Consider the following 15,368-nt stretch of genomic DNA (forward strand, 5'->3'; position numbering starts at 1 on the left):
GAATTTGTTCAAAAATGTTCAAAAACTAACAGGGATGCGTTCAAAATCATATGAGTAATCGATATACCAACGTGCGCTGGATGCTAGGCACTTTGTGAAACAAGGTCCATTTCCTCAACAATATAAATTTAGCCCCCCCTCCTCTGAAACTTCCGCCCAGGTCAGATACCTATGCCCCCGCCCCCTAGTTCCCGGCCTGTTCCGCATACGTGAATCTGGCAGCTTAGGCGCACCAGTAAAATTTTTCCGGATAGCATCTGGCTGATTGCTGCTATTGCTTATACTGCTAAATGCCACACTTCTGTAGCCAGAAGCGGGAGAAGGCACTTCTCAAACACAGCTCAAGTGCACATGCGCATAAGCTCGCTCGCAACCACTCAAACGAATCTAATGTAAACAGTTGTGACATCACGTTCATCGGAGGCTATTTGTTGTTATGAAACATTGCATAGTCTTCCTAAAGCCTTTTGACACATTTTGCTGTTAGCAAACGCTTGTGTGAGCACTGTGTTTTGTTGTTGTAAATGGTGCATTGCCTTTAGTACTTAAGCTTTATTTTCGTGTTTTTTTTCTCTCGTTTGCTTTTAATTGGTGCAGTATTATTTTGCAGTAGCGAGATACATTAATATCCTTTGTTAGAGTATTGGTTCTTACCAGTCAAAGTTAGAAAAATTTAACTGAAAACTAAAACAATAAAAAATTCCCGGAATTCTAAAAAATTCCTGGGTTTTTCCCGGTTTTCTCCCGGATGAAAAAATTCCCGGGTCTTTCCCGGATTTCCTAGTTGCCCCGGGTAATATACACCCCGAATAACTGTAAATTTAAGGCATGCCGTTAACCTGCACATGAGACTAGTCCTTAGTGATGGACTGCACAGTTCCCTGCAGTTCCACTTTTTACATTTTATCATTGCTTGTCATCTGACCCACAATGGGTTACTGTAATCACCTCCACAGAAAAATAATCCACTTTTGGATTTTATTGAAGGTTTCTAGAAACTCCCCGAGTACTGGGACATGGAAGTTGTTTCATGATCCCGTTTGTGTGTGAAAATTCCAACTGCATACAATGTTTTCATTCAAAAACTGATATTTTCTTGGACCCTGGTGCTACTCATGATGATGAAGTGACAATAATAAGATTCTCGGTTCTTAATGCAGAAGAGCCTCGAGTTTCTGCATTCAAGAAGGCTATCTTATTTTTCAGTACACACAGCATAAAGAAGATGACCCCAAATTTTATTTCTTTTCTGTGTTTAATGTTTCGATTGTCTCTGATATCGCTACCTGTCAGCTTCTGTTTGATCTTTCTTCTTTTGCAGATAGTAAGCATACAAAACTTTCAATGGCAAAGATTTCTGTGATATCGGAACACATGAGCAATGTGCAGACATTGGCACTCATTCGAAATTATCAACCAAAAGCTGCAACCTACCTACCAACTAAAAGCAACAATTGTGAATTACGGGTATTTCATCTATTGACAGTTTAACACAACCTATTCAAAAATTAAAAGGGGGGGGGGGGGGGGTATGAGCCATGAGGTAAGGGATTGGGAGGGAGCAGGAGTTGTGTAAGAATGGACAAGTATATTGTGTAGGCTTGGAGAATGGCGGAATACCACTGTGGAGGTGTGGGAAGGATAATGAGCAGGACATTTCTCATTTCAGGGCACTACGAGAAGTAACTGAAACCCTGGCGGAGAATGTAATTCAGTTGCTCCAGTCCTGGATGGTACTGAGTTACAAGGGGAATGCTTTTCTGTGGCCAGACAGTGGGACTTTGGGAGGTGAGGGGGACTGGAAAGATAAGGCATGGGAGATTTGTTTTGCATGACAGATTTGTTTTGTACAAGGTTGGGATGATAATTATGCCTGTAACAGACATAGATGCAATTCCTGTCCCATATATCTTCCCACCACCACATACTCTAGTCCAGTCACTAACATCACCTATCCCACCCAAGGAAGGGCTACTTGTGAAACTAGTCATGTGATCTACAAGCTAAGCTGCAACCACTGTGCTGCATTCTATGTAGGCATGACAACCAACAAGCTGTCGGTCCACATGCGACTAACTGTGGCCAAAAAACAAGTGGACCACCCTGTTGCTGAACACGCTGCCAAACATGATATCCCTCATCTTAATGACTACTTCACAGCCTGTGCCATATGGATCCTTCCCACCAACACCAGCTTTTCTGAACTGCATAGGTGGGAACTTTCCCTGCAATACATCCTACATGCCCGTAACCCTCCTGGCCTCAACCTTGGTTAGTTACTGTCCTCACCCATCCAGCTACCTCCCTATTCCCATTCCAGCAACACACAGCCGTCGTTTCACCACGACACCCAGTCTTTTAATTTATTTTTATTTCTCTCCTTTCCGCTACTTACCCCCTCCCCCCTCCGCACCTTCTCTCCTGTCTTCCGTCTAAACTGCAACACTTCACTGTCTGCCACTCCCACCATACTATCCCTCCCCCTCCCTGCCCCAGCCACCTCCTTATCCCCACCCAGTCGCCACTCCCATCATGCACTGGTGCTGCTGCTCGCAGTGTAGTTTCAGCTCTCTGAGACTGTAGACGTGTGTGCAAGTTGCATTTGTGTGAGTGTGTGCATACGTGTGTATGCGTGTCTACAGCTGACCAAGGCCTTAATGGCCGAAAGCTATGAGTGTGTGAATCTTTTTACTGTGCCTATCGCAACTCAGCATCTCTGCTATATGGTGAGTAGCAACTTTCCTTCTCTGGTATTGCTACATTCCATCCTGGATTTCCCATTGTTTGATTTACTTTGCTGTCTGTCAGACACACATGATCACAGTCTCTCTGGCTGCTGAGGCCACCTCAGCAGTCACTGGCTGCGGTCATGTGTGTGTGAGTTGCATTTGTGCTTGTGTGCTTGTGTGTGTGTGTGTGTGTGTGTGTGTGTGTGTGTGTGTGTTTTTAGTCTATTTCTGCTGAAGGACTTTTTGGCCAAAAGCTTATTTGCTGTCAATTTTTTTGTTGTACCTATCTGCGACTCAGCACCTCTGCTATATGGTGAGTAGCAACTTTCCTTTTCATAATACTGTCATTATTCCGATCTGAATTTTCCACTGTTTGATTACTGAATGAAAATACGCGAAATATGTCAACTTACTGAGTTCCCTCTCCCCCGGATTTGCAGTAATTCTAACGTCCCATAAGAATTTTGAAATTTCCACCCTATTTATTATTTCCTCTCCATGTGTTACACTCATCATTGGTGTAGTATCTGCATCTGTGCAGAGCTTAATATGTTGTCTTTTTACAATTTAGGATGAGACCATCTACATCTATACTCTGCCAACCACCGTGAGGTGCAAGGCAAAGAGTGTGTCCAATTGTATCAGTTGTTGAGGTTTCTTCCTGTTCCTTTCACTTTTGGAGTGCAGGAAGAATCATTGTTTGAATGCCTCCATGTGTACAGAAGTTATTCTAATCTTATAGTCATAATGCCTCCATGAGCGATACGTATGTGATTGTAGTATATTCCTAGAGTAATCATTTAAAACTTGTTCTTGAAATTTGTTAATGTACTTCCTCAGAATAGGTTATCCTCAAGAGTCTATCAGTTCAGTTCCTTCACTATCTCTGTGACACTCTCCCACGGATTAAACAAACCTGTTTCATGCTACCCTTCTCTATATATGTTCAATATCCACTGTTAGTCCTACCTGGTACAGGTCCCACACATTCTAGAACTGGTCACATGAGTTATTTTTAAGCAATCTCCTTTGTAGACTGGTTGCACTTCCTCCGCATTCTACCAAGAAACTGAATCTGCCATCTGCTTTACCCATGACTGAACCTATGTGATCATTCGATTTCATATCCCTACAAGGTGTTACACCCAAGTATTTGTATGAGTTGGACAATTGCAACAGTAACTCACTGATATTATAGTCACAGGACACTACATTTTTTTGTTTTGTGAAGTGCAAATTTTTCATTTCTGAACATTTAGAGCAAGTTGCCAATTTCTGCATCAAGCTGAAATCTTATTAGGATCTGATTGAATATTTATACAGCTTCTCTCAGATAGTATTTCATTATCATCTGCAAAGAGCCTGCTTCTACTACTGCCTACAAGGTCATTAACATACAACATGAAAAGCAAGTGTCATCTGACGATGCCTCTCCATCCAAGATAACACGATGTGTCCTCCCTACCAAAAAAATCCTCAATCCAGTCAAAAATTTCACTTGATACCCCCTGTGATCGTACTTTTGACAGTAAGTGTAGATGCAGTACTGAATCAAGCGCTTTTCGGAAATCAAGAAACTTGCCTTGATCCAAAGCTTTCACTATGTATGTGAGATAAGTGCAAGCTGGGTTTCGCATTATCGACGTTTTCTAAATCCGTGCTGGTTGGCATTGAGGAGGTCATTCCTTTAAGGTACCTAATTATATTTGAGCTCAGAATACATTCTAAATATTCTACAACAAATCGATGTCAAGGATAATGGACAGTAGTTTTGTGGATAATTTCTACTACACTTCTTGAAGATGGGTGTGACCTGTACCTTTTTCCAAGAACTGGGCACGGTTTTCTGTTCAAGGGATCTATGATACATTGTAGTTAGAAGAGGAACTAACTCAGCCATAAATTCAGTATAGAATCCAATAGGGATACCATTGGGCCCTGGAACTTTGTTCTATTTGAACAGTTTCAGTTGTTTCTCAACACCACTGACACTAATACTTACTTCATGCATCTTTTCAGTGGTACGAGAATTAAACTAGGGAAATTCTCCTGGGTGTTCCTTGTAAAGGAACATTTGAAAACAAAGTTAAGCATTTCAGCTTTTGCTTTGCTATCCTCAATTTCAGTTCCTGTCTCATTCGCTAGGGAATGGACACTAACTTTGATGCCACTAACAGCTTTTACATATGACCAAAATTTCTTTGGATTTTGTGAATTGTCATTTGAAAATATTATGCTACAATAGTCACTGATGACATCACACAATGATCTCTTGACAGCCAAATGTGTTCCATTTAGCATCTCTCTATTTATAGCCCTATGCTTTGTTTTACACCTAATATTTAGTAATCTCTGTTTCTTTAGAAGTTTGTTTACAGTGGCTGTATACCACGGAGTTTCCTTCCCATTATGATCTTTTCTACAGGGCACATATCTATCCAGTGAATGGTCAACTATTCTTTTAAATTTGAGCTAGAGCTCCTCTACATGCTCCTGCCCAGTGCTGAAAGTTTCATGTTCCTCGTTGATAGACACTACTGATTTTGTTTTTTATCTAGTTTACAGAACATATAGATCTTTCTGGCTGTTTTAGTTGTCCTTTGTACTTTGGTAATCTTTGTTGCCACAAGTGTGTCATAGTTACTGATACCAGTTTTGATGTGGGCACCCTAAGAGAGGTCAAATCTATTTGTTGCCATTACGTCCAATTGCCATTACACCATGAGTGTGATTAACAACTGTACGTTCTAGGCAGTTTTCGGAGATGGCATTTAATGAAGTTTCACAGGATGTCTTATGCCTGCCACTAAAAAACTAGAAAGCCAGTCAATGATACTTTAAGATCTTTGTTTACCATTCTTTCTGTGTTTGTATGTATGCTGGGATTGATTACAATACTAGTTTTATCTGCAAAAAGAACAAATTCAGCTTGTTGTATACTAGATGGAAGATCGTTTACAGATATAAGGAACAGTAGTGGATCTAAGATTGAATCTTGGGGAACCCCATATGTGATTTCTCCCGTCAGAATTATGTCCCTGGACTATACTGCTTGAATTCCTAAGTACAACTTTCTGCCTTCTTTTGGTTACGTAAGACATAATCAATTGATTAGCTATACATTCTATCCCATACAACATCAATTTATCCAAGAGAATACTGGGATTCACACAATCAAATGCCTTAGAGAGGTCACACAATATACCAGCCACCATTAGTTTATTATTTAATGTTTGTAATATCTTTTGAGTGAACAATGGCATTCTCATTAGAACAACCCTTCTGAAACCCAAACCGTGATTCGCTAAGGATACTATTGCTGCTATGATGAGATACTATTCTAGAACACACAACATTCTCAAAAATTTTGGAAAATGATGTCAGCAGTGAAACAGGTCAATAGTTATTGACATCTCCTTTCTTAAAGAGTGATTTATGTGCTTGCATTGCAAACCCAAACATAGTTTTCAGGTGGGTTAGGACATGGAATTTCCAATGAAAATGGTTTTTTAAGAAAAATCTTCAACTTTGTCCTCAATTTGCAAGCTACTGAAAAGCAGTAGGAGAAGGAAATTTTATATTCTAAGATCTTGTATTGATAAGTTACTACATGCAATGTTTCAGCATTATCCCATAATTACTTCCAGATACATAAAAAGATAAACATAACATTTTTTTCCAAAATTCTATTTTTTCCAGCAGACTTTGCTTCAAATTATCCACATGAAAATAGCCCAATAATCACTTTTTTATTATTTTGGTAAAGAAAGAGCAAAAAAAGTTGTATACGCTGGCCTTGTTTTTTCTTCTTTAAAAAAATATTGCCCGATATAAATGTCTCAAAGTTGCCAAAAACTCACTGGTGCAATGTTGACAGTTGCACAATGGTGTCAAACAAATAACTAAACATATATCCCTGATTTTCAAAAACCATTTTTAATGGATCATATCAGATATATCTCTGAAGTATTGAATTCGCGATTGCAAAACTTTACTAGTGGTGCCAGAGATATTACTGAGGGCAAATACATTGAAATAATGGCATGTACACCTCACCGCATGTGTAGACTTGTCCCTCACATCTAATGACTTAGAATAGTGAAAAAAATATGAGGAACACATAACAGCAAAAGATGGCCTATTCTATTACACTATTACAGTCTATGAGTTTGCCACAAGAGATATCGAAATTAAGTGTAGCACTAATTTACTGCACACTTATTTACTTTGAAGCATTTATGACAATTACTAGAAAAAGCATCCCAGTAAAATTTTACAAAAATTCAGTTAAGTTCATTATAACATATCAAGTTACATAATGAAAAATAAATTGATCCAGATATATTTTTCCTTTTGCTTCGTTTACCTTTATTTCTCCCCTGTACATGAATTCAACAACCAGTTTGATATCCACAAACTTCATTCCATTGATAATGATAACCGGATGTTGCTGATGTTGATGTTGGTTGAATAGTTCCTGGACATGTAAAAGAAATAACTTTTGACACTCTTGCAGCAATCAAAATTTAATAAAATCAAAATAGGTAACAAAGACAGACATGCATACACACCCACAGGGGGGGGAGAGAGAGAGGGGAGGAGGGGGGAGGGAGGGAAGGAAGGAAGGAGGGAGGGAGGGAGATTTTTAATCTGCCAAGAGTTTCAAACACATGCACACTTCCATGCAGAGTGAAAGATTCAATTCTGGAAACAGCCCCCTAGGCTGTTGTTAAGTCATTTCAATATCTTTTTGGGAGGAATGCTAGTTCCTCTGCTAGGTAGGCAGTATAACTTCTATGAAGTTTGGAAATTAAAAATAGAGAGATACTGGCAGAATTACAGATTGACACTGGGTCACCTGGGTGCTCAGCAGCTAAAGAGTCCAGAGTTGAGTCCTGGTCTAACACACAGTTTTAATCAGCTAGAAAGCTTTACAACTACCCACAAAATACTCCAAAGTGAAATATGCATTCTGGCTACAACAAATAGCTGCTTTAGTCCCATGCATGAAATAACAGTTCATTATTTTGCTCTGAGAAACCTCTGACTGATGCTAGCTGGTCACTTTTGTCTGAGAACACCATGGGCAAGAAAGTAGGCTGGTTTTGAATCACCTTAGGACACTGTGGAACTTTGTAAGAGCTACAGAAATGCCTATTACCTATAGTGAATGAAAATGAATACTCATGAACACAGCAAAGCTGGAAAGGTCACAGTCACTCAAATTACTGGGAGTTTAAGCACATATAAAATTCACCAATGAACCAAACAGAAACATCAGTCACACTGAACACCCTGAGAGAAGAGAGCTGGGTATGTATCACATTCCAGGCAAACGTTCCATATCTTATATGTGGCAGACATCAGAAAAGTCGAAGACAGATACAAGGAACATCAGCAACACGCCCAACTACAACAACCATGCAAATCAGTTGTCACCAAGCACTGCTTCAAATATAATCATGAAATAAAACACAATGAGAGCAGTATTGTGGTGTAAACACCAAGTTTCCGGGACTGTATAATTGAGGAGCTTGTCAAAATAAAAATGTCGAAAACCTGATAAACAAGGATGGAGATTTCAATTTAAATGAGTCTTGGAGTCAGGCACTCAATTTATTAAGATCTCATTGGTGATCACGCCCACCAGGTCTGGAAAACACTGAGAGAATTTGCATTTCGCAGAATATCAGTGTCAGCTCCGAGAAACAAAAGGGCATCAAAGAGTGCAGCTAATGTCGGGAATCGGAATCGAACCGCCTATAAGGAGGACTTATGAAAGTACACCACCCGGCTAGAATTGAGGCAGTGAGTACATATCACAGCAATACATCCAACACCTGAAGGAGAATGCTGGATCAGCCGTCGAAATATTGTACCTTAATGGAAATAATAATTTCACGGAACAACTGGAAGTATGTCATGCACCAACCCTGCGAAGAAAATATGAGAGATCAAATAGCGTGGAATGACTAATGTCATTACAGGAGTATATAATGGGGTTCAACAAAGACTTTAAAGAAGTGTACATGAGGATTCAAGACTGGGTAACTAAGCCGTAGCTAGTCCCGAAATAAGTTACACGAGGAGGACAGTTGTTCTGGTTTCAGACAATATCACTCTCTAAGGGCCCATGTCTAGGGTTATACTCAAAAGAAACCAAAGACTTCAACAATGGACAAAGATGAAAATGCTGCTAAGGCACACCAGTCAATCTCACTGACAGCACAAACATCACTATCGGTATCAATACAATGTAGAAGATGAAAAGATTGTCACTCTGAAGTGTGACAACTTGAATGGCAGTATGGCTGCAATGTGGAATGTAACAGAATACCATCAAATTATATCAGGAGAATTACAAGCAATCAAAATTATTACAAAGAACAACAACAATGCTGAGAAATTATGGCAAAAGCTGCTTTTTTATTTTGATACCAAACATTTTGCTTCACGTTAAATCCATACCTTTGAGAACTGCTATACAGCATTAAGTCGAGACTGAAGGAATTCAGTTTCTAACTCAAGGCAATAACATTTTTCTCTTTGGATTTTATACAATAACTGTCAAATGCTATAAGGTCAGATGATTTCAACACTGTCATTTTCAAGTGATACTCTTACTGCCATAATTTTACACTATCACCCAGTACGATGCTTACAAACGTGTGTCCGTCATTTTAACACGTTAATGCTATCGTAGTAGACATGAGCAAAAACATTTGCTGATGAGTAAGAAATGCTGTTCTTGCCCCTTTCCTTTGTGACTGCACTGACATTAAAATGGCATATGCACATCTGTATACGCCCACACAGCATTACAACAGAAAATTACAATTATAGAAGAAGCAATTGAAAACAGCACAGAGCCAAAATTAGGTGCTAAAGTAATATACACTACTGGCCATTAAAATTGCTACACCACGAAGATGATGTGCTACAGAGGAAGAAGATGCTGTAATATGCAAATGATTAGCTTTTCAGAGCATTCATACAAGGTTGGCGCTGTTGGCGACACCTACAACTTGCTGACATGAGGAACGTTTCCAACTGATTTCTCATACACAAACAGCAGTTGACCGGGGTTGCCTGGTGAAACATTGTTGTGATGCCTCGTGTAAGGAGGTGAAATGTGTACCACCATGTTTCCGACTTTCATAAAGGTCGGATTGTAGCCTATCGCAATTGCAGTTTATCATATCGCGACATTGTTGCTCGCACTGGTCAATATCCAATGACTGATAGCAGAATATTGAATCTGTGGGTTCAGGAGGGTAATACAGAATGCCGTGCTGGATCCCAACTGCCTCTTATCACTAGCAGTCAAGATGACAGGCATTTTATCCGCATGGCTGTAACGGATCGTGCAGCCATGTCTCGATCTCTGAGTCAACAGACGGAAACGTTTGCAAGACAACAACCATTTGCACGAACAGTTCGACTACGTTTGCAGCAGCATGGACTATCAGCTCGGAGACCATGGCTGCAGTTACTCTTGACGCTGCATCACAGACAGGAGCGCCTGCGATGGCGTACTCAATGATGAACCTGGGTGCACAAATGACAAAACGTCATTTTTTCGGATGGATCCAGATTCTGTTTACAGTATCATGATGGTCGCATCCGTGTTTGGCGACATTGCGGTGAACGCACATCGGAAGCGTGTATTCGTCATCGCCATACTGGCGCATCACCCGGTGTGATGGTATCGGGTGCCACTGGTCACCTCTTGTTCACACTGACGGCACTTTGAACAGTGGACATTACATTTCAGCTGCATGTGCAGCTGTACCTGTACATGCCATCCAAGCTCTGTTTGGCTCAATGCCCAGGCGTATCAAGGCCGTTATTACGGCCAGAGGTGGTTGTTCTGGGTACTGATTTCTCAGGATCTATGCACCCAAATTGCATGAAAAGGTAATCACATGTCAGTTCTAGTATAATATATTTGCCCAATGAATACCCGTTTATCATCTGCATTTCTTCTTGGTGTAGCAATTTTAATAGCCAGTAGTGTAAATGGCAGTTACTATGTTAACAGCCTAGATGAAAGATGGAACTGTCTATTAATAAAAATATGGCTGTGGCATCAAATACAAAACAGACAATTAAGGTTGCAACATCTCTGTGATGAGTGAGGCCGGTAGACTATCCATTATGAAATTTATGAATTGGCTGTTAAACTGACAGTGCAGATAAAACACTAAGAAGTGAATTATAACTTGACGCATACAACCATGCATGAACCCGCAGAGAAACAAATTATTAATCACCAAAAGAAATAATATTTGTGCTAATTTAATGATTGATACCTCACAGATCACAAAGGCAAAATGTTCCTTTAACAAAAATTACAAGATTCTGTTTCAATTCTGCTACAAGTTTTCACAAAGCAGTCACAAGATAAACAGCATCAAGTACAAATCTAACACACATGTGACCTCCTTTCAAATAAAAATTGCAATCTTTGCATGAAATGTATGATAATGGCTGGCTGATGAACCTCTGAATACTTAAAAGAATTATTTTAACACACAACTGGCACACCTAAAAATTTTATACATATACATCAAAATCAGGGAAGTGCACAAAATGCAGAACGTGAAAAATATACTTTTCCAAAGCCCTATACATCAGTAACACAGCAACAAATATAAGATAAACAGCTGAAACTTTACATTTGAACACAAAATAAGCTATGCTTCAAAATTTTAAGAAACAATTTAAATTCTGTATAAAAATTTCTGCAGACATAACTTGTGTGGAGATTTCATTGTAACATTTTCAGCTGAATGACTACGTCATTTATGAAAAATAGAACATTTCTATAATATCTTAGTTTTTGATCATTCAGTATCTTTACCAGTTAATTTCAGTAGTTTCATTCATGCTAAGTATTGAAACAGTTTGGATCAATTGTTGTCACTTCCACTTACGTCATCAACATCACTATCCAGTGGTTCATTTAGAGTATCAGTAATATCTATCTCGTTCATTTTTATTAACTACAGTAGCACAAATGCGAAGTATTGAAAATGATGGCAAGGAAAAACAACTTTCACTAATGGTACACATTCGTTCTTCGGACTCGATCACCCTTACAGAAGCAAAACTAGCAAAGACATGCCTGCAATGATGATGATGTAGGTTGGTAGACAACTGAATGCTAAGGAGGTACAGGAATACACAGTTCAGTGGTGTCATGCATACTGCGGCATTCGAAAAAAGAAATTCCCCTCATGGGCGTAGTACCAAGGTGTACCAGTTACAGATTTAATTTCAAGACCTTAAATACACAGTGTGTGTCTGGAAATGCTTAATGGTCCTTTACATTTTGAAACTGTGTTCTATACACAGAGCAAATTAAACTTCCATTAATATTCACAGCAAGTGCTGGTAAGCTGTTGGTGCATCAATCCCATGATGAACAAACCAAACATGCCTACTGTAATCATCAAGACACAATACATGAAGAGGGTCGACAGAAGCGTCCGATCCCACGCGTCGGCTTTGACCCATGACGTAAGTGTGTTATCGTGTGTGACGTCATGACGGCGCGGAGTTTGGTTTGAGTGTGGCTGTCTCCAGTTCTGTTTTATCTTATTTTATTTACTTTTCTGAGCTGTTCGTTCTACCTCATGAGATTTTTTTTTTAAATTTAAAAACACTTATTACTTATTTTAATTATCTGTTTCCTCGAATTTCTGTTTTAGTTTATTATATTTATCTTTCTGATCTGTTCGTTCTATCCCGTGAGATTTTTTTTTTAAAGACAAAAAACACTGATCAGCTACTGAAGCATCTTTATCTTCTATGGGTTGCAGGGGTTACGACCGCTGGGGAGGTGGGTGGGTATTCATGCATGGCTGTCTTCACTTACACGTTGTAGCTACGCAAGGCGTCTAAATTTGTTTATATTTAGTTTGCCCCCCACCCAAAACACCCCATTTCCCGCGCTTGTCCCGTTAGTGTCATTAGGCTTCTTGTGGAAAGTGTTTGTGTTTGTTTTTGTTTCCGCCATATTTGTGACGTCATGGGTCAAAGCAGACGGGTGGGATCGGACGCTTCCGTATTTCCCATGAAGAGACACATACATAACATCAAAACATTAAATGCAGCATACTGACCTGGAAATACGGACTGCATGCAGAAAGTATCATTTTATGTGCCTTGAGAAACTGGCCTTGACAAGAAAGAGTGACATCAACAAGATTCTCACAACTCAAATGCTCCATGAACACCTACAAAAAATTTTCACATCAGTAAAATGTAACAAGTACAGAGACTTATTTCTGTCTGACAAATGGAGGGCAATAACTTCTCAAAAACTGTTGAATATTTTTTTAGCTGTCTTACTAAATATACATCACATGTAATTTAAATGTAAACTACAAACATTTTGTCCCATTTGTGATGCACTTTTATAGTTACTATCAAATTAGATAACTAATTACCTGGAGAATGTTGTTGGTATGATTGTTCCACTTCAGATTGAAAAGCTGACCTGATGCCATGACGACTGTTCTGATAAGTTCCAAATGGAGTATACGACTGGAGACTGGAGGCTATAGAGGAAAGAAAGATGATACATTCCACATTTTAATATAAGCACAACTTAACAGTCAGGTAATCATTTCACACATGCACCAAACTTTGTCAACATCGTCCCTTTCATTTTAAACTGAGGACTTCTGTCTCGTTCATACTCCCCAACGTAAGAAAGTATAAAGCTGACTAAAACAACTAATGCAATTCAATGGAACGATTTCTTGCTAAATCTGGTTTCGTCATCCCAACTCCGAAAATTACCACCTCACAAAGCCAATGATGAATGAATCAACAATTTCTATAACACTACCATAATTAAATTTCGAGTCTTCACCTTTTTTGCATACTATGATTTCATGTAAGTGCCCATCAATTTACGAAGATGTATTGTTTATGTCGTATTTAAAGTTTATGGTTCGCATCTTTAAGGCATTACAATGGATCACAGTTTATGTTCCAATGCTAAAATAATCGGCTTTATTATGATCAATTGTTCTGAACACATACAACGCAAACATTACAAAATACAAGGGACGTGAAAAATTTTACATCAGTAAAAGATTGGGCACAGCGCATTCCTAATCCCTAATGTCACTGCCCGAAACCCCAAGATCATTTATTCTGCAACGATTTGGAAATATTTTATTGTCAATGGTACTACACTTACGAAATAAAACATGCCGAATAAATAACCAATCTGAATCACTCACACAGATGTATCAAAACAAGTCTTAACCGATTCCTCTCGTTTTCTTAACATGTGTCTTTGAGCACTTCACATTTACTGATATGCGAAGAGAATGCACACTTCGCTCCATTTCTACTATAACGACATTCATAATTGATACACAATAGTGATACATGTGTACAATACACAATACTGTATTATCTCCTTTCGTAACCTAACATATTGAATCGCTATGAGGTTATCTTAATTTTCGACAACAAAGCATACAATACGCGTGGTCAAATTCGTAATTCTGGTTCACGTCCTCCAGTTAAGAAACGTTACTCAATTTATAAAAATAACACATTGTCCACGGGCGCGAAAACCGCAAGAGTATGAACACTACTCCGCCATATTAACAGCAAACAATAAAGCTTACTGTTGCACACAAATTATAACAATACGTCTGTACATATTCAATTAGATTTGCAGCATGATTAAAAGCCAGTCGCAAGTTATATCTACATTATACTCACGCAAACAAACGCAGTTAACTTGTCAAAATAGAATTCAATTGAGAACTTTCCGCTTTTACATGCAATATCACTCCGTATTTTGTTGGTGAGCACCACTGAGTAACAATCATTGCGTGTGCAACGACATCTGTTAGAGGTGGCAAAAAATAACGTAACTGATAGAAATAACCGGTTACTGAGAAGTAACGGTTACTGCGATAACCGTTCCTCTGATTCTGGCAGTTATTTCAATAACTGTTTAGTGTCAACAGTGCCTCGCGCCATCTGTTGACCGAAGATCGTACTGCGCATTTAGAGGCGTTCTATAGACCATGGGAATAACTGTGAGACTGCGCGCCATCTGTTGATAAGAACTGTGTACTATTTCGTGGGCCTTCGTTACTTTTAGCATAAACAATTAAATAAAGTTAATGTCCGAGCCGTGGCTGATAGGAGCTGCAGTACAGGCATTAACAAGTACGGTCGTTCCCTTAAGTCACCGCCTTACGTGTTAATTTAGCTTGGACGGGTAGTACAAGGAGCGTTACTAAGGAATTCGAGCGACTATGGAAATAACTGTCAGAGCCGGTATTCTCCTCTGGCAGTTATAGAGGTGGCAAAAAATAACGTAACTGATAGAAATAACCGGTTACTGAGAAGTAACGGTTACTGCGATAACCGTTCCTCTGATTCTGGCAGTTATTTCAATAACTGTTTAGTGTCAACAGTGCCTCGCGCCATCTGTTGACCGAAGATCGTACTGCGCATTTAGAGGCGTTCTATAGACCATGGGAATAACTGTGAGACTGCGCGCCATCTGTTGATAAGAACTGTGTACTATTTCGTGGGCCTTCGTTACTTTTAGCATAAACAATTAAATAAAGTTAATGTCCGAGCCGTGGCTGATAG

General features: G+C 39.2%; 1 protein-coding gene across 4 annotated transcripts in view; it reads right to left on the reverse strand.

Annotated features, from left to right (window-relative positions):
* The window catches only part of LOC124621912 (protein tramtrack, beta isoform-like), a 142,125-nt gene extending 127,520 nt beyond the window's left edge, over positions 1–14,605 (reverse strand). The window contains exons 1-4 of one of the 4 annotated variants that reach the window (XM_047147414.1): positions 14,481–14,605; positions 13,184–13,294; positions 12,857–12,970; positions 7,096–7,206 (exon numbers count right to left, since the gene is read on the reverse strand). In XM_047147414.1, coding sequence (XP_047003370.1) covers positions 7,096–7,206; positions 12,857–12,970; positions 13,184–13,243 — 285 coding nt within the window. In that variant the 5' untranslated portion in view covers positions 13,244–13,294; positions 14,481–14,605. Of the gene's footprint in view, positions 1–7,095; positions 7,207–12,856; positions 12,971–13,183; positions 13,295–13,987; positions 14,268–14,480 lie in introns of those variants that run through there. The other 3 variants (XM_047147415.1, XM_047147417.1, XM_047147416.1) reach the window with 3 other exon arrangements.
* Positions 14,606–15,368: the final 763 nt, after the last annotated feature.

Source organism: Schistocerca americana, chromosome 7 (assembly GCF_021461395.2).
Source record: "Schistocerca americana isolate TAMUIC-IGC-003095 chromosome 7, iqSchAmer2.1, whole genome shotgun sequence".
In the NCBI taxonomy this organism is placed as follows: domain Eukaryota; kingdom Metazoa; phylum Arthropoda; class Insecta; order Orthoptera; family Acrididae; genus Schistocerca; species Schistocerca americana.